The sequence below is a fragment of the Micromys minutus genome (genome assembly GCF_963924665.1).
Source record: "Micromys minutus genome assembly, chromosome: 9".
Lineage (NCBI taxonomy): Eukaryota > Metazoa > Chordata > Mammalia > Rodentia > Muridae > Micromys > Micromys minutus.
Genome location: NC_137978.1, coordinates 66,486,618 through 66,512,909, shown reverse-complemented (window position 1 = coordinate 66,512,909; position 26,292 = coordinate 66,486,618). Strand labels below are relative to the sequence as shown.

The following is a 26,292-nucleotide window of genomic DNA, read 5'->3' as shown; positions in this document are numbered from 1 at the left end:
GAAGCTTGGGTCAGGCTGAGCATGTCTGTGCCCTTAGGGTTCCAAGCAGGACTCTAGACAGACCACCATTTCAGGCCTCCCCTTGTTAAGGGATTTTCCCTCGAGGTGGGCCCTGGATGACCAGGTTAGCACTTTCTAAATCCAAGCCAGGGTGGCTACAGGGTCCCTGTATCCAGTGGCCATCTGTAAACAGCAGGTGATGTCCCCTTTATAATCTAGATCATCTCTGGCTTCCAGATTCCACCCCTTGCTCCCCAGTTCTCCAGGTGCCCCTGACATGTGCTGACATGAGTCACCAGAGTGTGGATCCAGTCCAGCCCTGGGAACACAATCCACTGAACTGTGGTCGTGGCCTCTAGGGGCATCCTGGTCTCTTCAGGATTCCTGGCACCAGGATTCTCAGAGGCTGGTCTTGAACCCTTTCTTCAAGCAGCTGTAATTCTACCTCTGGCCACAGCTTACCTGGGCCTTGCACCCAACCACACGCCTGACTCCAACATGTGCAAAGCGAAAAGTCTTCTTTGAAGCGTTTACTTAGCTCAAGTCTGAAGCTTGAGGACACTTAGCCACACACTATGGAGATGGTGGAAGGCAGCTGGCTGCCCCTACTGGGCTGCTGACCCTCACTGGCCTGAAGGGCACAGGACCAGGCACCACTTATCCCAGGTGTGGGCCAGTGGCTGCATTCTAGGCTGGGCACGGAGGGCTGGCTGGTGGCTCCAGTGGCCTTCGGGCAATGGCCTGAGCATTTCTGCCAGCTACACTAGTCACGAAGCCTCTGGGTGGCGGGGCGTGGGCTGCAGCATGGCTCGGTCTTGGCTACCAGATGCGGCATCGCTTCATGGGATGCATGGGGCTGCCCCGTGGGCAGCGGAATGCCTCAGAGAAACCTGGCAGGTTCTGTAGGGAGCCCAGCACCCTGTGGACCAGCAAGGAGGTCTGAGCTGTGGGGAGGGGCCCAGAGCAGAGGTAGGGTATACATGCCATCTTGGGGACTGCTCACTTGCCTGTATTTAAGAGGACTATGGGCGTCTGTCTTAATGGACTGGGTGGCAAACTCCGGCCTGTAGGACCCACACCATACCTGAGGGAGATGCATGGGCGGTCTGGTTACTGCCGGAGGGCCGGGGCAGCATCCTTCCCACTAGGGAGTCCCTACCTCCCTAAATCGTTTGTAGGACAAGAACATGGAGGCCAGGGTCACTTTCCTCCCTCCACATCTGCTGCCTTCTCCCCAGCTGGCAGTTTGGGGGTGTGGCCAGCTCAGGGTACCCTTGGAGGTGCTCTATAGCAGACGCTCCAAAGCTGTGAGAGTGGGGACCAAAGACTAGGTCCCGGCTAGGGGTTACCTGGGCATAGTTGACGAAGAAAAGCTGAACAAAGGTCAGGTTCAGTCCTGGAAGTCGCTGGTCTTTGCCGCCTTCAGCCAGCCACTGTAGGTAAGCCTGTGAGCAGCAGAATGGGGCTGGGTCCATCCAGGCTTCCAGAGAACCACATGCAGAATGATCTGATTCCAGGACCTACTGTAGGTGGGTGCCCTGTCTCCCAAGCTTAGGGCTGTTGTGTATAAGCCAGCTGTTTCCTCTGCAGCCCTCTAAGGGTCTGTCCAACAGGGTTCTGTGAGACCCTCGGCAGATAGCAGGGAATCCACCCACATGGGATCCTGGTACCTAATGCTCTCTATCCCGAGGCTGCAGATGTGAACTGCTAAGGCCCATGGTCATGTCATCCTTACTGTGTATACTCATTAGGAAACAAAAATGGTTCCCATACCAGCCCCAGTGTGGGAAATATGGGGGCCTCCAGGTATACAGTCATGGGGTACAGCTTCCTCTCCAGTTCAAATGGAGGGTTTTTTTTAGAACACAGCCCTAGTTTGGGCATGGCTCTGCCTTGTTAGAACTATACCAGTTTCTCCAAGGGCCCTGCTAGGGCCCACCTTGTATGCCTGCCGCACACCGCCATTGTCGGCAATGTTCTCCCCGAGGGTGCTGAATCCGTTCACCTGCATAAAGAAAGGTAGGATGAAGGCCAGCTGACCTTGGTCCCTTCTTGTCCCATCGGGCCAGGGGCTGGGTGCAGGCAGTTGCAGAGTCACCATGGTGTTGGTGACACACATGCTTACATTCTGGTTGTTTGCTAGTTCCCAAGAGAAGTTGCCATACTGATAAATCATACACTGGGACTGCTGTCGGAAGTGCCGGGCCGAGAAGTTACTCCACCAGTCCAGCATGTTGCCATTCTTGTCAAAGTTCCGGCCTGTGCAGGAGTAAAGGGGGAGCACACTTGGGGAAACGTTACACCGTCCCCAAGGCCCTGTTTGCACTGCCCGACTGCACCCTCAGTTCACTGCTTGGATGTTAATGAACTTCCTCCAGCTGCTAGAGTTCAGGGGTTCCGAGCACACAGCACCATGTTGCGGGGCTGCTCAGGGGAGCTTCTGTGCTACCCCATCCTTGCCCCCGAAGTTAGGACCAGGGGTCTCAAATTCAGCTCCTCCAAACCCACATGGAAGAGCCCATGGTTACCCTCATATGATCCCCTTAGTTAAAACCTCATGGGAGAAACGGCTAAGACATCATAGATGGTGTCAGGCCCCAAGAGTTGAACGGAGCAGCTCCTCCAGGGATGGGGGTTAGGCGAGGCCTCTGTCTGGCTAATCCGTTAAGGAAATGAAATGGATGATCCGGGCATGCTCAGTGGGTCGGGGCACTTCCTGGATGCTCCTTTACCGTTATCATCAAAGCCGTGTGTGATCTCGTGCCCGATTACCATCCCGATGCCCCCGAAATTCAAGGCCTGTGGTTGGTCCTTGCTGAAGAAAGGTGGCTGGAGGATCCCTGCTGGAAACACTGTCCCCATAGGGTGACAAAGGTGGCCTGTGAGTGGGCACCTCCACTGGGCCCTGTCACCTGAAGCTGGGACTCCCCGCCCAATACACAAAGAAACGCTCAGATACCAAAACAGGAACATTGGATTGAGGATCCATGCCCAATTTCTTTCCCCTACTGCTGCCTTTCAAAAAGTGTTCCCTGCTGTCCCCCACTCCGCCGTGTCCCTCCTGACCTACAACCCTCAAGGCGGGCCATAGGGCAACATGAGATCATCTGGAACCCATTCCCCTTTCTGAGAAGAGGCAGTGTTTCCCGGGCCAGGGTGAGGGGCTGCACTGGAGGTGGGCTTACCGATCTGGTTTCTGTTTGGGGAGTAGAATGCATTGACCACTGCAGCCCCGATGATCCAGCTGTGGTAGACACACTGGTCATTTGGAGTTCACATCTGCCAGGATGCTCCCTCTGGTCCCTCTACCCTGGCTGACCAGATCCTGCCCTGAAGAGGTCTGTGGCAGAGTGGCCAGCTACTACTGAGGCATCCTAAGCCAGTCCCAAGGTCTGGTTCCTCTCTGAGGCCCCCAAAGCAGAGGATGCTGGGAAGGAGGAGGACTTAGGTCTAGTGTCCTCTTCAGCCGGCATCAGGACAGGTTCATGCAGCCACCCCTAGCCAGTAGATAAGTCCTGCGTACCTGCCTAGTCCATGTACCATTCTTACTCACAGATTCTGGTCCACCTTTTCCCGAAGTTTCCTGAGGCTCCTTTGGGCATTGTTCTTGAGGTTCTGAAGCCCATTCTCAAAATACTGGTCCTCTGAGAAAGTCAGCTATAAGAAGAAAAGAGTTTCATGTGGCTGGCACTCAGGCTGAGTCTTCAAGAGTGTTAGAGGAGGGGCTGAAGGTTGGGGAAGGGCCTCAAGACACACAAGTTAGCTGGATGAGTGTCTCTCGGACTCCTGGAGGAGGTATGTGGGGAGGGTACCCCAAAACCGAGCATTTATGTGACTTTCAGAAAGCTCAGTTTCTCTGGGCTTCAGTTTCCCCATCTGTAAACAAGGTGAGGTCAGAGCCACTCCAGGGTGTAGGAACATAGCGGAATGAATTAAGACAACAGGCATTAGTCTTACATGGCATCCCCGAGGGGTGTCCCCCCAACAGGGAACAGAGGGGTGGGTGGGCAGAGCACCAAAGGTACGCACACTGGAGTATTCGTCATCCAGGAATCTATTATTATCTTCCAAGATGTAGTCAGGGTAGCCGATCTGTTCCCGGATATTCATGGCCTGAGCAGAGGAAGGACTGCTAGGGTCCTCCACCATAGGAGATCACCCAGCCCCACATGCTGGCTCTGAACCAGGCATGTAAGTGGTTCTCTGTGCTTGGAAGTGGCTGGCTTGTCACTGTCCCCAGAGGAACTTGGGTGGGGGGGGGAGAGCACAGAGCCCTCTTCTGCTTCCTGGGGATTACCTAGTCAAGGCACCTTTCCTGTTTCCCTCCCACAGGACCGACCACAGGAACTCCCTTGGGGATAGATAACACAGTGGTTGTGGCTTGCCAACCTTTTCCTGGGCCTTCTTCTTGGATTCCTCGTCCATCCAGTTCAACTCATCCAGGTTATCCACAAACACAGACCTTACCTTCTCAATCAGCTCTCTGACCTGGGGGAATGTGTATCCTCATGTCCTAAAGGGCATGGTTAGCACTCCAGGCTTGGTCTAGGACACCTAGTGCCGCCCCGGGGCAGGGGTATGACTTTGAGTTGATGTGGGCGACCATTCTGGCTCAGGGTTGTAGCCTCGCCAGCTTTTGGGAAACTTGCTTACACTGGGCTCAGAACCCATTCAGCCTGTGCCTTTCCCAGGGGCCTTGCAGGGATCAGGGCTCAGGGACTGGGGCAGGGCTTGTGTCTCTTGCCCTCCCTCTGTTTTTTGTGGGCGCTGGTATTAATGAATATTTAGGAGTTACTAAATTCAGGAAGAGACTAAGGATTGAACAGGCTGCGGTGTATGGGAGTCACCCAGTGGGGCAGCGGTGATGGGGACTGGTGGGGACTGGTATCCTTGCAGGGGGCCGACTCAGGGTGAATCCAAGAGCTGCCACATACGGATACGCACCGTGCTCTTGCTGTCTTTGGAGAAGGCCCGCTTGATGTAGAGGGAGCCCACGGCGCTCTCCATGTTGCTGTTGACGTAGCTGACACACTCCCGCCAGCGTACTTCCTCCACAGTTGTGCCGTACAGTGCCTGGTGTGTTTGTTTATTCACTTGTTTGCCCACTCACTCCCTCGTGCTAATGACTAACATTCCCAGGTCAGTTTGGGGCCCTGAACTTGTGAAACAGGCAGATCTCTCCCTCGACATGGGCTCCAGGGTACCCAGAGGGGGACACGGGATGACTGAGACCAGATGCCACCCCTGGACCTGAGAAGGCCATTGGTGCTATTTTGAAGGGATTTGTCTTTACTCTGAAAAAAATCCACCCAGCCTCTGTTTTCACCCCCTGGACGCTGTGGTCTGCTTGGATTTTTTCCAAAACTTTGGGCTAGCATTGACTTGCTTGGAAACTGTACTGGCTGGTTTTGTGTCAACTTGACACAAGCTGGAGTTAATCACAGAGCAGGGAAATGCCTCCATGAGATCCAGCTGTAAGGCATTTTCTCAACTAGTGATCAAGGGGGGAGGACCCAGCCCATTGTGGGTGGTGCTGTCCCTGGGCTGGTAGACCTGGGTTCTATAAGAAAGCAGGATGAGCAAGCCAGGGGAAGCAAGCCAGTAAGTAACATCCCTCCATGGCCTCTGCCTCAGCTCCTGCTTCCTGACCTGCTTGAGTTCTAGGCCTGACTTCCTTTGGTGATGAACAGCAATGTGGAAGTGTAAGCTGAATAAACCCTTTCCTCCTCAACTTGCTTCTTGGTTATATTTTGTGCAGGAATAGAAACCCTGACTAAGACAGAAGCATATACAGCTTTGGATACCAGCTCTCTAGATCCTGCTTCTCCCGGCTGTCGTGACTGTAGGATTGCTTTTCTCTGTCCCTGAGCCCAAGCCAGGCCATAGAGGACTCTGCATCCTGTGACTTCTTCTTGAATTGCTCATAAGGAAGCCTTGTGGCTGTTTCGCTTGTCCAGCCATTGCCCTTCCCGGTCTCTCTGCTGGCTATTTATCCCTGGACCTCTTGTCTTAGTCTCTTCATGACTTCTACAGAGCAACTCCCTAGACTTTCTGGTCCTTCCTGGTCCCTCCTCTAGTCACACTTGGTTTTGACAAGCCTGGCTTCTGCTTTGTTGGCTGCTGGTCTGTGACTGCCCCAGTAGGGCAGAGGCCCTTTTCTATCTGTCCCAGACCCAAGTGATGATAGTGCATGGCCTGAAACGGATGATGGAGGGCTTGCCTGGGCAGGAGCTTCCTCTACAGGACGTGCTCACCTTGCGGTAGTCCACACGCGCTTCTTTGAATCTCTGGCTAAGGCTGCCGATGCGATCTAGCACCAGGCGCCACACCAGGTAGTTCTGCATGGTCCTAGAGGAAACAGAGGATGAATGAGACAGGTGAGTGCCTGTCTGCTGAGGGAGGGGACATGGGGTAGCAAGCAGTTTCCACACCATGCATGGTTCTTGGTTCTCCAAGAATTTAACCTGCTTGGTCCCTCAGGCTTGACAGGACTCATCTCTAGGCACTGTGGATAGGATATTCTCCTGGAAGCAGGAACCGTGTGTGTGAGTGTGTGTGTGTGTGTGTGTGTGTGTGTGTGTGTGTGTGTATGAGTGTAATGTGTGTATGTGTGTGTGTATATATGTCTCTGTATATGTGTGTATGTGTGTATATACATGTGTATATGTGCATGTGTATGAGTGTGTAAATGTTTGTATGTGTATGTGTGTGTATATATGTCTCTGTATATGTGCATGTGTATGTATATGTGTATATATGTATGTGTATGTGTGTGTGTATATATGTTTCTGTATATGTGTGTGTATATATGTCTCTGTATATGTGTGTGTGTATGTATATGTGTATGTGTGTGTGTATGTGTGTGTATATGTGTACGTGTGTCTGTGTGTGCGTGCATGTGTGTGTGTGTGTGTGTGTGTGCTGAGGGCCGGTGGAAACTACCCCTGGGCTCACCGTGCTGAGTAGACATCAATGATCTCCTCAAGATTCTCCAGGTAGGGGATGCCGTAGACCACCACCTCCTCATCCGGGAGGAGCTCGACTTCGACAGAAGACAGCACGTTTTGTATGAAGAGAGTCCAGTTAAACCCCTGTACAGAGGTGGGGAGGAAGAAAGGAGTAGATGGCCCATGAATCGGGGAAACCCGGCTCTACTGAAGAACATTTGAGAAATAGGCAAGAAAGGAATCAGGACCAAGGGTAACTGACATTTCTCCACAGCCTGTGGGCAGTGAAACTGTCCAGAGTCTATGCCGAATGTTTGGAAAATTAAGTGTAGTTGGGGGAATATGCTGAGCAAGCGTGACCTAGCAAAAATGATCGAAGTAGGAAATATGATCGTCTTACATACTACGTAAGTGGGATATTCTTGTTTCAACCTTTTTTTTTGTACTCATGCTGAGAACTGAACACACACAGGTTGTCATACATGCATGCTAGGGTGAACATGGTGAACACAGGTCATCATACATGCATGCTAGGGTAAACACAGGTCGTCATACATGCATGCTAGGGTAAACACAGGTCATCATACATGCATGCTAGGGTAAACACAGGTCATCATCATACATGCATGCTAGGGTAAACACAAGTCATCATACATGCATACTAGGGTAAACACAGGTTGTTATACATGCATGCTAGGGTGAACACAAATCATCATACATGCATGCTAGGGTGAACACAGGTCATTATACATGCATGCTAGGGTAAACACAGGTCATCATACATGCATGCTAGGGTGAACACAAGTCATCATACATGCATGCTAGGGTGAGCACAGGTCATCATCATACATGCATGCTAGGGTAAACACAGGTCATCATACATGCACGCTAGGGTGAACACAGGTCGTCATACATGCATGCTAGGGCAGAGCTTCACTGCTAAACTCTCCCAGCCCCATGGTCATCTTTACTCTTAGTAAATATTCCACAGTGCTGAGTGTAATGGCCTAAAATGTTTTGAGACATAGTCTCTAGTCAGGTTGGCTTTGAACTGCTCTTGAGGAACTTCCTGTGTGCCTTTTTATTTTAATGTTGTTGGCAGTTTTTCAAGGCGGGACTTCTCTGTGCGGCCCTGGCTGTCCTGGGACTCAGAGATCCACCTGCCACTCCCTCCTGAGTGCTGGGATCAAAGGTGTGCACCACCATGCCTGGCTTAAATGTGTTGCCTAACTGGAGATTTATTTCAATTTTTCCTGTGTGTGTATGGTGTGTTCATGTATCTGCGTGTCTCTGTGGGTGCCCAAGGAAATGAGAAGAGAGCACTGGATCCCTGGAGCTGTGAGCCGCCTGATGAGGGTGCTGGGAACAGAACACTGATCCTCTGAAAGTTCAGGTTCTTAATTCCTGAGCATCATCTATAGCCAAGACCTTCAAGTCCAGACATGGGATATGAAACACTGGATGTGATGGGCTGGGTCCAGGGCTCTCTCCGGCTTCTCCTGTCTGTCTTTGGGCAGAGAGGTATGGATCCAAGTGCTTATTTAGATGCTCTGGCCAGTAGGGAGGGGCTGAAGGCCCAACCACTTACTTCCGACCTGGACCCTGTCCTAGCCCTTTCGAGCAGCTGTATCTTGCCCTAGGGAGAAGGCCTGTCCCAAGACAACAATGGCTGTCCTGCTGGGATTTTTTTCATGCATATTTAAAGGTACTTTCTGCCTGAGTGCCAGCCATATCACTCTATGAGAGACAGGAGAGAGTTCCCAGATGGGTTGGGGTTGAGCCCATGGATGGGTGCTTGGGTCTTACCTTCAGACCAAACCTGTCCTGCAGCTCCATTAGGTCCATTCGGTGGTATAGGGTGGTGACATCATGCCTTTTCTCCTGGGGGACTGTGGCCTGTGTGGGGGACCAGGGAGTCACACAGTGTGGTACTTAGCACCTAGCCCAAGCCTCCCAGCACAGCCCCACCTCACGTTGGCCAGATCTGTCTCCAGAGCCAGCACCTGCTCCATTTCCTCCCGCACCATAGCAGGTTCCTTGGGCAGGTTCAGGTCTTTCCTCAGCATAGTGGCCACTGACGTCATGAACTTCAGGTAGGCTTCCCGTACCTGGGCCAAAGGGCGGTGAATGGAGCTGGGTGGCTTTTGGCCACCTGGGCCACCATGAAGCACTCTGTAGGGTGGGGGTGGGGTGTGACAAGAAGCGACCCCTGGAAGCTTGCTCTTCTAGCTCTTCCCAGCAGGCTCCAGCACTGATAGTGTAGAACAGAGCGTGGGGACCACAGCCAGCTGTCACTGCCGCCATGACCCTACTCGAGGGACAAGCCTACACAATAGCCTTTGTGTTCTGTGGTCTGGGCCTACTCCTCAAACTTGGTATGAAGTCACATGCCCTGGCAATGCCATACAGACAGCTCAACACCAAACAGTAGTCCCTGTTCCTTTTCACCAGATGACCCACACCCGGGCCTCTGTGGGTGAGGACAGGAGCTGAGGGAGTTCTGAGTTATCAGTGCCAGGCTGAGGAGGCCCAGCCATGATTTGGCCATGGGGTGGGGGTTATTGCCTCTTCAAGGTGTTTGTCTATTCACTTGGACATTTTTCCTTCATGCCTGTTCTTGCAGGGGCTCCCCTCGTTCTAGCAGAAGCCAGAGACTGCCCTCCACTACTGCTTAACTCTGCCTGGTACCAGATTGGTGGCCACATGCTCAAGCTTTTGAGATGCTCCAGACCCCAATTTTCTGTATCCTGCAACCTTCTCCCAGCTCCCTTCTTTGACCACTGTCCTTCCTTCTGTCAGATCCCAGCAGCTTGGTGGCCATGAGCACTTCCAGCCCTGCAGCATGGGTCCCTCCTGCCTCCTTCCCATTCCTACTCTGTTCCTGAACAGATGTCCTTGCTGTCCCTGCCTTCTTTCTGTCCATCCCAGCTCTTCCTCCCACCCTGGGCTACTCAACGGTTGACTTCTCTCCACTGATGCAGGAGCAGACTCTACTCAGCAGGCTTGGGGCCTCTGCCTACCCTAGGCTGATTTCTGGGTCTCCCCGACACTGGACTTCACTGTACATAGGAGATTGCAGAATCTGTCTGCAGTGGACCGCCTGTCTGGACCAGTTTACTCACCTCAGGACTGACATAAGTGTGGAAGCTGGTTGTCCATGTTTTTGTCCCCAGAACTCAGTGCCTGGCCACAGCCCCACAATGCTAACAGAGGCTGACTTGGGAAACAAGGCTATCGAACAAACAGGAGTGCTGAGCCCCAGGGAGGCCCAAGGCATGTGACCTGTGTACATCACTGTCTGACACGAGCCCTCAAGGCTCCCTGCTTACCTTGTGGTTGCTATCCTCCTTGAAATAGTACTCCCGGGAGGGCATGCCCAAGGTGGGCTGGTCTATCTGGAAATACAGAGGGTGTGACTCCTGGCAGTGTGAGGATCCCCACAGCCCAGCTGAGGTGGGCAGAAGTCCTCTCCCCCGGGGATTGTGCCTGGTAGAACACAGGCCCCCTGTGGAAGGCAGATGCTTCCGAACCCAAGCCTTTCCCCGACAGAGAGGGGGGTTGCAGGTTGGGACTTTGCAAGGAGGTCAGAGAGGTGCTGGATGGGGCACAGGCCCCTACAGGAAGGACTTACATCCTACCCAAAGCACGCTTCCCTGACCTTCCAGCCACCTGCCCAGGTGCCAAAACCCTCACAATGGGTAAGAAACAGACAGGGCCAGCCTCTCTGCTTAGCACAATTCACACTACAGGCTAAGCTGTGGGCAGGGAACACATACATTGAGCTCACAGATTTCTCTAGCCTCCATCCTGGTCTATCTCCCTGCTTTGCTTCAAAGGGCCCAGAGTTAGGCATGAGGACCCTTCTGACCCTGCTCCCCGTCCAACACTCCCTGAGGGTATTACATACGTAGATGACATGCCGACTGGAGTTCTGGTCGTCATTCCAGATGAAGAGGTCAATGAGGATGCGCCTGTTGAACTGAGAGTTCAGCACAGCCAACTGCCGCTCCAGTTCCCACTTGGGGCCTGAGGAATTATCGTCCACACTGGAGACCAGCTAGCCCATCTCCATAGATGGGGAACTGCCTCCTAAGCACAGAGCACTCTGGGAGTGTAGGGAGCCCTGCCTGGCTTAGGTAGGGAACACACTATAGGACTTTGGGGACAGAGGGACTGTTCTCCAGGTGGTCCATAACAAAATAGGTTCTGAGGAAATCACCCTGTGTGGGTGGGAGATGCTGTCTGAGGGATGGACAGAGGGATAAAAGATTGGTGTTCTAGACTGCAAGAGCTTCAGGGGACGAACCGCAATGAGCACTTGTCCCAGCTGCCACTGACTTCCCCCAGTGTGGAGCCTAAGCCAGCTTTTGGAACCCTAAGTTGGCTCTGGAAGCTCGTGGGCAGCTTTGGGGTTGAGCAGACCTCTCCCTGAAGTCTGCAAATGGGCCTATACTTACCCATAGTCTCATTCCACTTGTCCATGGCCACAGGCCAACCTCCTACCATGTCTAAAATGTTCAGCAGGGGCTCAGAGTCTCTCTTCTCTATCACACCTGGGAAGGGGAAGAGGCATGCCTGCTTACTCAGACTCTGCTGGCTCAGGTGCCTTGACACAAGCCCAGAGCATGCCCACTTCTGGGGTCTGCTTTAGCTCAGAGGTTGCTGGGGTCAAGGGGGTTGGGAGCTGGTGTGCAAGCCTAGGAAAGGAGTTATGGCGAGGAGGGACAGAAGATCACACGGGAGCCATGTCACTTGAGTGTGCAGCACAATGGCCATCTAAAGACTTGGCCTAAGGAGGGTCCCTCTGAGGAAGTGTTTTTCTGACAGGAAACTTGGGAGAGCTCCAGGCAAAGACTAAGGAGACAGGGCATATCCAGAAGTCACCACAGACAGAGAGGAGGACTCTCAGATGACAGGAGCAGACTTCAGAGCTGGTCACAAGAAGGGGCTGATGTCCACTGTCAAGGCATGTGGCAGAGGCTGAGGGGACACAGGGAAGGGACAAAGGTTTGGCAGAAAAGGAGGAGCCACATGGCTCCGATGGAGTGTATTAGCCTCAAGACGCTGTGGGTGGGAGACAAGAGTTGAGGCCTCCTATGGGGCTGGACAACGGCATATCGGCTTTCTGTTTCAGCTTGATTTGGAAGTAGGGACAACATTAGAGAAACCGGAGGTGATGTATGAAGTCCAGGCTGCCTGGGCCGAATGGAGCAGGGTTCTGTGTAGCTGATGGTGGTACTGTGGTTAGTGGGCTAGAAGCAGGAAAGGGCTCAGGGTTCTGTTTAAGCACAGCTGCCATCTGCCTGGGAACCCAGCCTCTCGGGCTGAAAATTTAGTAAAGGTAGTAAAATTTAGTAAAGAATCCAGAGGGAGTTTTCCGTGTCTGTTAGGTATTGGCCACATGATTTGGAGAGATAAGATAGCCCTAGGCATGCCCAGGGAGGGGTTCCAATGGAGATGACCTCATAAAACCCTGGTTCCACTGACTCCCATTGGCAGTACACTGGACTCAACGTCAAACCTCTAGGAGATGCCCAGGGGAAATGTCTGGGCTCAGCCCTGATGCTCAGAAGTGATGACATTGAAGTGTAATCACAGGCTGGGGCTTCAAAGCCAAATGCTTTGGATGTGTCCAGCACCACGTCATGATGTGCGGTGTGTGTCAAGTTGCTGGAGCTGACTGGGCCCTAGCAGGGTGTGGTCCTACTCACTTTGGTTCATACAGGATCGGTACAGTGTCTTGGCCTTCTCCACAGCTGGGCGGTGCTGGACAGTGGAATCCTCCAGCACCCCTGTGGGCAGAGGAAAAAGCTGAACAGAGGTTGAGGTGACTGTTGAGGGCCCAGGCCAACAACTCATGTCTCCTGTAACCCTTGGTCTCTTCTGGCCCTGAGTAAGTAAGTGTCCTAGGGTTCCTATTCCTCTAAGAGACAAGGGGCTTCATCAGTTTGTGCAGACACACCACAGCGACAGCTCAGTTTAACGCCTGGACAGTGATTTCTCCACTGACCCTGCTAGGAGATTTGTTGGGCAGGAACCCACCCAAGGTTTAGTGCCAGCTCCCTGCCCTCTGGTGGCGGCCACTCTTCACCTTTGAGGATGACTTCTAGCTCATCCCGCAGGATGTCAAAGACGCTGTATCTGGAGTTGGTCTCGGGGATCACGTGGTGCCGCAGCCAGCCTCCGCAGGCATACTGGTAGAAGTTTTCACAGGGGTTCTTCGATTGGTCCATGTTCTGGAGGAGTCTGGCAGCTGTTTATTCCAAGGGGGTGGAGGGAGGAGAGGAGATTGAAATATGGACATCCCGACACGGTCTTTGAGTCTGAGAGACAGCAGCACCCCTTTGGGGGGTTTGTTTGAGATTTATATCAACTCTCGGCTTGCTAGCGGCTACTGGTCTGCTCTTGACCAAGTTAGCTACTGCCCTGTGAGCTGCAGGGGAGTCTAGAGACATGGGAGGTGTTGCCCAAGTGGCTTCAAGGGCTAAGGCTGCCACTAATAAACCACAGGACCTTGGACCCTCTGATCTTCCCCCACCTAAGGACCTGATATTGGAATATAGTTCCTACTCGGAGGAAGGTCCCAGCTGGTGACCTTGCCCTCTAAACTGGTACTGGGCTCCTGGATGTCTCCATAGCCCTGCTGCCTCTTGTAGCCTCAGTGGTTTCTCACTCTATGTCCTTGAGGTTTCTTTCTTATCATATGGGGAGGCTGCTTCCCAGAATCCGGAGTGTGTTAGCGGCGGGCCTGAGCTTATATGAACCCCTAGAACCCTGCCCCTCTGTTTATCTTGGTATCTTGCAGCTGGAGACTTCATAGAAAGTATCCCTGTGGGACTCCAGGATCCACCCAGATAAATCCATATCCTCTGTGTCCCTGTAGGCCTTTCCCCCCTCCTGTGTCACCTCCCCACAAAATGTTGTCTGTTTTTGCCTCCTGAAGAGGGCTGTCCGTAGCACCCAATTCTAGGACAAAAACATCGCAACTTGGCTTCAGGTAGTCCCCGAACAGCCCCGTGGCCACCCTCAGGGATGAGGAACTCACCTGCTATCACGCAGCCTGGGGTGAGGCAGATGTCATTTTTCTGTGATGACTCTCGGAGGGCTGGAGGAACGGAAGGGAGAGTGTGAGGTGTGCAGAGTCTGAGGGTATGGTACACAGGCTTGGGTGGGCGTGGTGCAGGCCTAGATGAGGCACACGCTGGGTGGGTGTGACAGGGTATTGCAGGGGCAGGATAGATGGGGCACGACTCTATTTGTCCCCGCCCCTCCATCGGCACCTTCAGGAGAGGTTGGAGGCATAGCCTTGCTGCAGTGACCTGGGATTCCCTTTAAATTCTCTCCCGCTGTGGACCCCTACCGTGGCCCAGGACCCTCAGGGCTGAGGTTGCTCGTGCCCTGCCACCTGGCTGTCCCACCAGCTCTCAGGTGTTATACTATCCCACCCTATCGGGTTAGTACATCCACAGATGGTGTCAAGCCAGCCTCATGGGTGGTACCCAGCTGTCCCCAGACATCCTACATACAGCAAGCACTGAGAGCGGTGTCTCTGTCAGCATCAGATTCCCCACCCCTCCGGTGCTCCCTGCCCATCAACATTACCCCACCCATGGCAGGTCCAGATGCCAAGCCCACCTCCTCAGGGCTGCCTGGCAGGGAAGGTAAAGGCTACCTCGTTTTACAACCGTCCTCTCATCACGGGAGAAGTGCAGCAGGTTAGTTAAGAGGGGCAGCTGCTTCCCTGGGGAGAAACACAGTGCTCAGCCCCTCAGTCACCCTCGGAGCCCTGGGGTTCGTTGCATGTCTGTGCTCAGGGCTATGGTGTTTGACACACTCCAGGGAATGAGGCAGGGGGACTTTGTCTACTTATCCTCTTTTCTCTCTCTCCTTCCTCTTCTCACACTTCCTGTTAGGCTTGAGTGGGAGAGGAGAGGGTTCCCCCTAGCTATCTTTTTGTCCTTCTGGAACAGCCTGGGCTCTGTCTGCCTTCCTGAGAGGCCCCCAGAAGGCTGCTCTTGAATTCCCGTCACAGGAATAAATAGGCTAATTTAGGGAAATCAGGTCCTTGCAGGCAGGGGCCTTCCTTAGTGGCAACCCTCACTGACCCCCAACTTCTGTATTCTCTCTGCCCGTTGAAGGTTCAAGGCTACACCCCCTTGACCCTGTCCCTCTACTACATATGGGGAGGGACACTGCTTAGCATGGGAGTCTTCAGGACCTGGACGGGAATTTGGGAAAATGACAAGTATAGAGAGCATGCTAATAAGACATTATTAAGAGACTAAGTCGGATGCTACAGCGAGGACCGGCCAGTTCCTGCCAGTTCCCGCCAGTTCGCCAGCCCACTTCAGCTCTGTGTGGAGCAGGTAGGAATGACTAGACAATGGTGTAATTCTAGAGAGTGGCCGCCCCTGTAGCTAATCAAAGCAGAGAGGCTCACAGCGGACAAGCAGAGACCTTGATGCTGGTACAGCGAAGACTGTCATGCTGTCTGGCTCTCAGACCAGACGACATCTGCCTGCTGTCCTGGCTGCATTGGGGTGGGAGGACCCCGAGGAAGGAGCCACCGCCTTGGACACGTCTGTGAGTCTCTCTGCTACTTGCTTCTGAGACAGGTACCCTGTGTGTGTGTTGTGAACTGATGCTTATCACTGTAATGAATAAAACCTTGAGATCAAACTGTCCAGACTCTTGTCTCTCCTTCCCAGCTTTAAGCTGGACGTGACTCGCAACAGCAAGTCGAGTCTGGACATCTTTGGACCTGGTATTGAGATTCCCCACAGACCTGTGAGGTGGAGGGAGTAGGGTCACATATGTGTGGCTCCCGGTACAGCCAGCACACATGGTGCTGCCAGGAATCGGTGCTCCTTGGGGCTAGGCGACGTGGAAGCCATTTGTTCCACACGAGAGGATGTTACAAACCAGACCTGACTCAGCTGTGACAGCAATGTGGACTGTGTCCTTGAGGAACCTGCCCCTTCACTCCAATCTTGTGGGGCCACCGAGGGAAACATTTCAGGGAAAAATCTGAGCTCCAGGGCAAGAAAGTTGATCTCTCAGATCTGCAATGAAAGTGCAGGCTCAAGGGAAGGGTAAGGATTCTTGAGCTCCTGATGCCTCTTAAGGGTGTGGCCATCTCAAGAACAGAGCCTGAGGGAGAGACACTAGAACTTGGATCTCACAGAGTGAGTCACACCTTTAGGGAGAGGATTTGTGACCAGGAGGCTAGATAGAGTGGTTATACTGGCTGGTTTTGTGTCAACTTGACACAAGCTGGAACTATCACAGAGAAAGGAGCCTCAGTTGGGGAAATGCCTGCATGAAATCCAGCTGTAAGGCATTTTCTCAGCTAGTGATCAAGGGGGGAGGGCCCAGCCCATTGTGGGTGGAGCCATCCCTGGGCTGGTAGGTTCTATAAGAAAGCAAGCTGAGGAAGTCAGGGGAAGCAAGCCAGTAAGTGACATCCCTCCATGGCCTCTGCCTCAGCTCCTGCTTCCTGACCTGCTTTAGTTCCAGTCCTGACTTCCTTTGGTGATGAACAGCGATATGGAAGTGTGAGCTGAATAAACCCTTTCCTCCCCAACTTGCTTCTTGGTCATAATGTTTGTGCGGGAATAGAAACCCTGACTAAGACATAAGAGTATCTGTAAACAGCACCCACCTGAACAGGGGACACAAACCTCTGAGGTGACCTCTGGAGAAATTAGAGCATCACAAAGAAAGGGGAAGACACAGAAGCACAGAAGAGCCCTCCTCTTTCCACAGAGGACTGGCCAGGCCAGCGCACAGGTAGGGAGGCCGTGCTGCAAGGCGGGTCACCGTATGCTTCCATGCACAGTGGTCTGGGTGTACGTGTGTGAGCTGCTGTGGAGAAGCAGGGACCCTGGGGAGCCTGATGCAGGGGATGTAAGTTCCGTCCTGTGATCCTTGCTTACATAGCCTTCGGAGAACAGAGGACCTCCCACTTCTGGACCCCGGTGAAGCAGAAAAATATTGTCGACAATCAGGAAGGAACCCAGTGGCCAGGGGGTAACTCAGTTGGTAGACTGCTTGCCTGGCGTATGCTCTAAGCCCTGGGTTTTGTTCCCAGCACCACATAAACCATATCTGGTGTGTAGGACGTAAGGCAGGAGAATTAGGAATTTAAAGACTACATGAAATCCAGTCTCAAAAACACCTGACTTTGCTAGGCATGGTGGCGCACACCTGCACACACCTCTGAGCCTGGCACTTGGGAGGCAGAGGCAGGTGGATCTCTGTGAGTTTCAGGCCAACCAGGGTTACATAGTGACCAAACACATATAAACAAACCACAAAACATCAGCGTACCAAACACTAACCAGGATAGGCAAGCAGATCAGGAGGGACCCCAAATGGCCAGGAGGAGTGGACTGGAGTGAGTCCAATATTAGCAGTGGCTGTCTGTGTAACGGCTGAGGTAACTAAGCTAAAGAGGAGGAGACGCAACATGAGAAGATATCCAGGGCCACCCAGGAGATAGACAGGGAGGCTCAGAATCAAGGCCAGCCAGCCTCTCTACATGGCTAGTTTGAAGATACATAAGACACTATCTCGTGAGGAAATAGAGACAAGAAGAAGCCCTGGAGCTAAAACCACAGGACGTGAATGGCTACAGTGGATGGGATTCCAGGAAGGATCAAATTCCTTCAGCACCCTCTGGTGCTTGTTTTGCCAACTCCCAAACTTAGCCCTGACAGTTGGGAGATGGCTCAGCGGGCAAGCATTTGCCATGCAAGTGTGGGGACCTGAGTTGGGACACCTAGGACCCAAGTAAAGGCCAGTAGGCATGGTGGCCCCCACTATAGATCCAGTGCTTTCTAAGTGGAGACATGGAGTCTCTGGAACAAGCTGACCACCTAGATTAACTGAACCCGTAGGCTCTGGGTTCAAGTGAGATATCGACCCCCTCATACATAACAAAGAAGGATGGAAGATGCTCAGTGCCAACCTATGGCCTACACACATACACACACTCACACACACACACACACACACACACATGCAAACATATGTATCTCTGTGTGTATACATGTGTGCCACACACACACACACACACACACATAACAGAATAATCTTTGTAATCCTTCTGAAAGTTTGTTTTCCTAAAACTTTTAAAACGTTTTTCAAAACATGAAAAACTCCTTGGCTTGACTAAGACCTTAATTTTATAAAATGTATTATAACTGAGCTGTTATGTAGCTGCTGGGGTTTGAACCTGGTTCCTCTAGAAGAGCAGCCAGTGAGTGCTCTTAAACCACTGAACTATCCTTCCAGTTCCTAAGACCCTAACTTAAATGACTTGAGGTTTTCCTCTCTCAGCCTCTCTCTGAGGAAAAGCACTACAGAGGGTCTGTGAAGACCAACCGATCAAGTGAGCTCCGGGCTCAGTGCAGACCCTTTCTCCAATACTAAGGCAGAGCGGCTGGAGAGATGGGTGGCTCCGCAGTTAAAAGCGTGTACTGCTCTTGCAGAGCATCAGAATTCAGTTCCCAGCTGAGATTCTTGATGCTCTCTTCTTGCCTCGGGGGAACAATGCACTTGTGTGCACATGTCCCTACGCAAACATACGAGCATGCGAAGAACTAAAATACACGTGTAATAAATCTTTACAAGAGAAAGTGGTGATAGAGGAGACTGTCACTCTGATCTCCAGCCTCCACACCTGCACATGCAGTGCATGCACACACACACACACACATCACACACAGAAACATCATATACATATCACACACACATCACACAACAGTTGTTGCACACACACCACAGACACACATTGCACATAAATCACACACACATACATCACACACACATCACACACACAGACACACATCACACACACATCACACACACATACATCATACACACATCACACACAGACATATCACACAGAAACACACACAAACACATATCACACACACATGCTCACACATCATACACACAGACGCACATCACATGCATCACACACAAATCACACACACACATCACACATAGACATATCATGCAGAAACACACAAATTACACACACATGCACACACATCACACACCCATTATACAGACATGCACACACATCATACATGAGAACGAGAGAGAGAGAGAGAGAGAGAGAGAGAGAGAGAGAGAGAGAGGGAGGGAGGGAGGGAAACAGTGGAGGGAGGGAGAAAGGTGGGAGAGAGAAAGAGAGAGAGAGGAGAGAGAGAGAGAGCTCAGTGATGGAGAAAACCCATGATCTCCTGAGGCTGAGTGACCTTCTGGACAGGGCTGGGAGGCAGATGTGAGAGTCAGTGTGGTGTGGCCAAGGGAATGAATCCTGACAGTCAACAGGAAGCTCTCCCAAATGGAAGAATCTCAAGACGCCGGATGGAAACAAACACATTCTCAGAGGAAAATCTTCTCCCCTTACATCATACAGGAGACCAAAGACAAAGTCCACTGGGATGCAAACCTGTGTTCATGAAAAGAAGTTGTCTGTGTATTAGAAGAACAGAGCTCAGAGCCCTGAGGAGCTTAAATATGGGGCCAATGAGGGCACCTCTGCCACAGAGTACTGGTCACCCGGCTCTGCTGTTGCTCCCACTCAAGGGGCAGAGGATATTTTGCTCATCTCCAGCCCACAGGGTGTCCATGTGGCCCACCCATGAAGTGAGGTGGGTGTGTCATGTTCCAGGTCTGACCTAAAGCCCCATGTGCCTGGGTACTTTCACGAATCCCCTCGAATTTCTTCCCTCCAGGAGAGGAACGTGGCCAGCTAGGTCTCTGTGCCTGGATGAGGTCCCCCTGACACAGAGGTGGTCAACCTGAGTCTGGCTTGGATCAGCTTGACCTCGGTCAAGGACAGATATTAGTACCTGTTGTTTTGAGTATCTGGGTGTTGGGTCTTTTGTAGGTATCTATGTGACACAGGGCATAATATACTATTTGAGATTCTTAGAGAAATGAAATAACTAAAACTGACAAGTTCAAACCCAACTTGAAAAAGGAATCAGCCATAAATGCTAAAAATGAGACCATATGGGACATGAGGTGTTCAGTGGGCTTGCTGTGCTAACCTGGCACAAACTTACTGTGAAAAGAACCAACTCCCAAAAGTTGTTCTTGTGCCGTGTGGTGTGTATGCAACTGTACTCACACATGCCTCTCTCTCTCTGTGTCTCTGTCTCCTTCTCTCTGTCTCACTCTCTACCTCCCTTTCTGTTTCTTTCTCTCTGTCTCTATCTCCCTCTATCTCTGTCTGTCTTCCTCTCTCTCTGCCTCCATCTCTGTTTCTGTCTCTTTGTCTCCCTCTTTCTGTCTCTATCTTCCTCTATCTGTCTACCTGTCTGTCTGTCTCTCTCTATTTCTGTGTCTCTCTGTCTCCCTCTCTCTGTTTCTGTCTCTCTATCTCTGTCTCTGTCTCCCTCTCCCTCTCTTTGTTTCCCTCCCTGTTTCTCCTTCTCAGTCTCTCTTCCTCTGTCTCCTTTTCTCTGTCTCTCTCCTCCCCCCACACTCACACACCCATACAGTTTTACCCACAAATAATACAATAATGCATTTTTTTTTTTAAAAAGAAAAGCAGTAGTTGTTGAAGTTTATAAACAATTGCAGACCAAGAACAATGGAGTCAACCCAGCTGAAGAGAGACTTCATGTTAGAATGAAGTTCTACGGAACGCAGGGCAAAGTCAGGGACAGAAACAACCACAGAAAAATTGAGCGTCAGAAAGGACAGCCTGAGAAAAGGCAAGCCTGTAAGCAACCAGAAGTTTCTTTAATGAATGCATGTGCTCCTTGCTTGTGTGAGGGGAATGGATATGTGCACATGTGTGTAGAGGTCAGAGGTCAGTCAGCCTTGTGGTGTTTCTCAATCCACCTTATCTTTTGAGATGGAATTTCTCACGGGCAGGCTGTTCACCAGATATGTTAGGCTGGCTACAGCCCCAGGGATCCCTCTGCCTTTGTCTCCTTAATACTGGGCTTTTTAATGAATGCACCACCATGCCTGGCTTTTCTATATGGATTCTGGGGATTGAACTCAGGTCTTTGTTGGCATAGCAAGCACTTGACTGAGCTCTCTCCATAGCCCTGTTAGCAGAATTTTAGTAGAGATCATTCCCTCCCTCCCTCTCTCTCTCTTTCTCTCCTCTCTCTTTCAGCCCCCCCCCCATGTATGTGTGTGTGCTTGCGTGTATAATTTAAGACTCACAACAAACCCAAGCTGGAAGAAACGCAAGTGTTTTCTTAGATTTCTCATGGTAAAACACAGAAGCACAAAGACAAGGAGAAACCGACTCAGGAGACAGGTGGGAGGGTTAATAGACTGACCGGTTCCGAACAGCACAGTGCCAGTCAGCACTGGATCCTGCTCTTTAAAACGCCGAGCCTGGCTCAGCTGCATTGCTGAGAGAGGCAGGCTGTTGTGACTGGGGGATGAAAGCAAGTACAGTTACTTTCACATGCACACATGCTGACAGTTTACAACAGATTACTTCCAGGTGGCATCGCTGAGGTGTCCGATCACCAGAAAGGCCTGAAGGGCTTGTAGCACTGTAGATCTGGAATTCTCGTTCTGGAAAATTCCCTAGTCCCACCAACGTTGAGGTCTATGATGGATAATGCTTGTGCTCACCCTAAGTGGTGCTCACCCTGGTTAAGTGCTGAAACTCTCACCCCCAGCACGTGTGCGTGTGCATGCGTGTGCATGTGTGCATGAGTGCAGGTGGTAGGCTTGGAGAAATCAAGGTTGTTATAAGATGAGACACTTAATAGAACGTGGTACAACTGAAAGCAACAGTAACTGTACACGGTTGAGTGTGGTACTTAAAAACACGGTAGAAACCAAATACACGACAGCGATACCGTGTGAACAGGACGTGTGTGGTCATCCGCACTTAGAAAGCAAGAAAAGAGCAGGAAGTGCAGCTGAGCTATAAAGCCCACCCCCAGTGACGTTCTTCCGGCAGCTAGGCTCCACCTCCTAAGGGTTCCATAACCTTTCCAACAGCGCCACCAGGCGGAGACCAAGTGATGGAGCGCGGGATCCCATGCCAGGCATTTTACACTCAAGGCCCTGCAATGACTAACCTGTTATTCAAGCTGCCCCATAACCAGCAAACTGTTTTAAAGGTACTGGTTGAAAGCGGGTGTGGAGGCGAACCCCTACAATCCCGGTGCTTGGTAGGTAGGGGCAAAAGATCAGAAGTTCAGGGTCATCCTTGACTATGTATAGTAAGTTGGAGGCCAGCCTGGGCTACATGAGATTCTCTCTCCTCCGTCCCTCCCTTCCTCCCTTTACCCCCCACCCCACACCAAACACACAAAAGGCACAGACTGCTTTTTGAATGCTAAAGACAAGCCTTGCATAATAATCACCAGACAGAAAAAGGACCTGTCAAGAGAATTAGGAAATGATGAGGCCCAGATAATAGCAAGGAAAGAAAATGTAACTCTGAGCTTTTCATAATTCATGTGTCTTTTTAAAAAAATGGAGACCATGGGCTGGAGAAATGGCTCAGTGGCTGAAAGCACTCTGCTCTTGCAGAGGAACCAGGTCCCAGCACACACATGACTGTTTGGTCACTTTCAACCCCAGTTTCAAGAGGTGACCCCCATTTTGGCATCTGAGGGCACACATATACACACGTAATTCAAAATAAATAATAGGTATTTTCAAATGCAGCCAGGAGCTGGAATGCCCCGCCAGGCTGTATAGCTGGGCACTGTTTGTCCCTACGCTCCTTTCCTGGCTGAGCAGCAAAGCTGAGCTTGCCAGCAGCCCTCTTTGCAGGAAGATGTCACCAGCCTGGACCTGCAGGCTGCAGCTCATCTTTGGGCGTTTCTCCCCGTTACTCGGGGAGAACAGAACGTGGTATACACACAAGTGGGCAAGGCTCAAACTTTATTTACAGAAAGGCAGGCAGAGGCTGTGGTCAGCCAACCTGAACGTGGGATATGGTTGCCTGTGAACAGAATTCCGATGACCATGAGTAAAGGCACGGTACCCAGCTATTTATGGAAACACTTGGCATTCAGAGCCTGCCAGATAGCTCAAGGACGAAGACACTTGATCAGAAAGACTGGGACCTGAGACTGCCCAGAATCCACATAAAGGATTGAATCAGCTCCACAAGGCAGTGTCTGACCTCCATACCAGGCCACCACATACCCCACCACAAAGCACACAAAAGAAAATAGGAGTTGGGGGGGGAGATTTGTTTATACCTTTAAGCTAGCAAACAATTAAAAGAAAAAAAATCAGCAACCATCAAAAGGGTAAAAAGAGGATTTCAAAAAAAATTGAGGGGGAAATAGCTCAGTTTGAACAAAGGCTAAAAATGCATCAGAAACACAGTCACTGTAGACAAAAGACACACTCTAGAGATCACAGGGAATGCAATTAAGGAAAATTCTCCCAGTAAAAGACAAATTCAAATCCCTGCTGCAGGAGAAACAGTGGAGCGGTACACAGGGGCACCTATGGGCTCTCAACAGGTTGGGGCTGGCATGGCCCACAAGAGCATCCGGCCTATTTCACTTTTTTTTTTTTTTTTTTTTTTTTTTTTTTGGTGAAATTGACCAAGCCTTACTTGCCTCAGGCTAGTGAGCTGTTTATCAACTAGATAGGACCCAGAGTCACTTGGGACAAAGGCCTCTCATGCATGCTACACGGGAATCACCTTAACGACCTAAGTGTGAGAGCTGCCCACCGTGGGCAGGGATCCTGGGACGGTATAGAATGAAGACAAGAAGCTGAGCACTGCATTGCTCTCCTGATGTCCTCAAGTCCCTGCTACCTTGACTTTCGAAAATGCTTTGCTGTGTCCGGGTGTTCTTATCATCACTGCAACAGAAACACACACACACATACAGACACACACACACACACACACACACACACAGACACACACACACACAGACACACACACAGACACACACAGACACACACACACACACAGACACACACAGACACACAGACACACACACACACAGACACACACACACACATACAGACACACACACACAGACACACACATACACACATACAGACAGACAGACAGACAGACACACACACACACACACACACACACACACACACACACGGCCTCGCCAACCAGCTCCAACCGAGCTTCTGACAGGGTAGTACAGCTGACCCAGGACTTGGTGAAATTTAATTTGGTGACACAAGGCCACACGACCCGGAAGCTAAACAGTAAATGGGCACTCAAATCAGAAACAGTAAGAAAGCATCAGGACAGAAAGGGAAAAATACTTGAAAATGGATAATACAAAACTTTCCCTCTTTTCAGTCCTGACTGAAGTCCTGGACTGAGGCTACTGTATGTAGGGTCAGTATGTTGGGTCATTCCAGGGAGGAGGAGGAAGCAGAGATTGTGGGGCCCTGACAGAGTCAAGGAGACCCTGGCTGTGTTGGAAGACATACTGCTCAAAGGATAAAGGGGAGACAGGCGGGAGATGACAACAAGGGGACAGAACAGGAGAGCCCCACCCCCAGTTCCCAGTCCTATACCTCATGGCTGGCAGTGAGACCATCAGGCCTAGTCTCTGGAGGCCTCGGACCCAGGTGTTCTGAGACCAGTGAACTTCAAACAAAGGTCCCCAGAACCCTGGATCCCACTAGGGGGATGGACCCTGTTATTCCTGTTTCTGTCTTGGAGTTCGTTGCTCCCATCACCACTTCCCTGAGTTGTGAACCATGCATGGGCCCTCGAAGGCAGCCCGGGGTGGGGGGTACCCACGTCCTCCTTAGACAGAACCCATTTGTGTTTTCCAACTGTCCCTCCTCCTCCATAGTCCCCTGAGGGAACTTCCAGGCTCTGGTGCCCTGGAGTGAGAGCCAGAGCCAGGCGAGCACATTGCCGAAGAGCAGAGCAGTGTGGCAGACCTAGACTGTGTGTTTATCTATGACGTGTATGTTTATATATTGTAGGTGGATCGTCTTCCCTCCCTTCTCCTTCCTTCCTTCCCACTTCTGGCTCAAAAAGGATAAAGGGCTTGAAAGGTGCAGGGTGCGGGGCTCCTGGGTGTCTAGATTCCCCCATGCAAAGGGGAGCACCCAGTCCTACACGTGGTCCTTTAGGAAGGGTCAGTGTATGAAGCCTAAGACTCCTGAGGTCTACCCAAAGGGCAGCCCTAGCCACACCTCCATTTTAATGAGTTCTCAGGATAGCCCCTGCTTTCCAACTTGCAATAAGCTAGAGTCTGTATCAGAAGACTCATTTTGACTAGCACCAGGTGAGACAGCCAGAGGGACGCCCCTTAGCTCAGGGGCTTGGGCTCCTGCTGCTGGGCTACCTGGGAACTGCAGCAGCCACTCTGCTGGGCTGGGCTGCGGGCTAGAAGGCGGCTGGACCAGTAGGGCGGGGGACCTGTGAGCGGTCTGCAGCATCCTAGAGTCCTGCTGAGGCAGAGGGGGCGGAGGCAGAGCCTGCAGAAGCTGCTGCGCCAGCAAGCCGGGACAGACTGAGCTTTTTGGATGGGGTTCCTGGGCCCGTGCAGGTCAGTGTCCCTTCTGTGACATCTCTGGAGTCAGCAGCATGGCCCTTGGAGCTGGCGGGGGAGGGGGGCCCTGGAAGCCCCTCCCCCGTTTTGCTCCACTCGACGAGGCTGGCTCCTGTCTCAGGCACATGCAAAGGCCTGGGCAGGAATGGGTTGGGGAAGGTAAGGGGGCAGGGTATCCTTGCTCACCTATGCTGTAGAAGACACCCAGAGTCACTATGGCTCCCAGCAACAGCAGCACCACCAGCAGCAGCAGCCCACACTCCAGGAAGCTTGAGCGCTTCTTCCCACACTGGTCCGCTCTCGTCACCATCCCCACTGGGCTCTCCGACTTCCCTATCAGCCGGTTCTGGGTGGGAGGCACACAGCTAAGCACCCAGGCCAGGGCCAGGAGGGAGGCAGCTGGAGCTTGGGTGCCTGCAGCACACTGGAGCTGGTGCTTTGAGGATGCTCTGTCCCGGTCTCCGCTCTCAGCGCTGTATGCTGTGCCCAGGGTTGCCCAGGGGACCCTGTGTAGAAGGGAAACCTGGCCAACTAGTCCTGATATCCATTGCTTCTCAAAGTCAGTTTCTCCCTTGTTCCACTGTCTGACGTGGCAGGGACTAACTAGGCCTGAGCTTATTTTGCCCAGTAAATGCAGGAGGCTCAGCTTAGGTGTCCATTGGCCTCTATGGTGGAACCTGTTTGGGTTGCCTGTTTCCCGGGGGCGGCTCTTTGGGCTTGGAAACTGGATCAGGAATGCTGTTAGGGATGTGGCTCAGGCCCGGAGCTCCTTCCCTGTCCTTTTTTTGTTTCTGTGGAAATCCAGGAGTTTTGGGGGTGAGGGGGCGGGGTTG

The 26,292-nt window shown here is 51.9% G+C and overlaps 1 protein-coding gene across 1 annotated transcript; it reads right to left on the bottom strand.

Annotated features, from left to right (window-relative positions):
• Positions 1–819: 819 nt before the first annotated feature.
• On the bottom strand, positions 820–25,769 carry MMEL1 (membrane metalloendopeptidase like 1; the record flags this gene model as incomplete). The annotated part of the gene is made up of 23 exons (XM_080921292.1): positions 820–919; positions 1,008–1,084; positions 1,350–1,445; positions 1,940–2,005; positions 2,126–2,259; positions 2,733–2,852; positions 3,186–3,244; positions 3,554–3,657; positions 4,030–4,113; positions 4,390–4,488; positions 4,945–5,073; positions 6,255–6,348; positions 6,955–7,091; positions 8,754–8,843; positions 8,921–9,055; positions 10,277–10,342; positions 10,855–10,973; positions 11,405–11,500; positions 12,659–12,739; positions 13,039–13,200; positions 13,993–14,052; positions 14,620–14,688; positions 25,646–25,769. 23 exons carry the CDS (start codon positions 25,767–25,769, stop codon positions 820–822), a joined length of 2,301 nt encoding a protein of 766 aa, XP_080777418.1.
• Between the last annotated feature and the right edge of the window lie 523 nt (positions 25,770–26,292).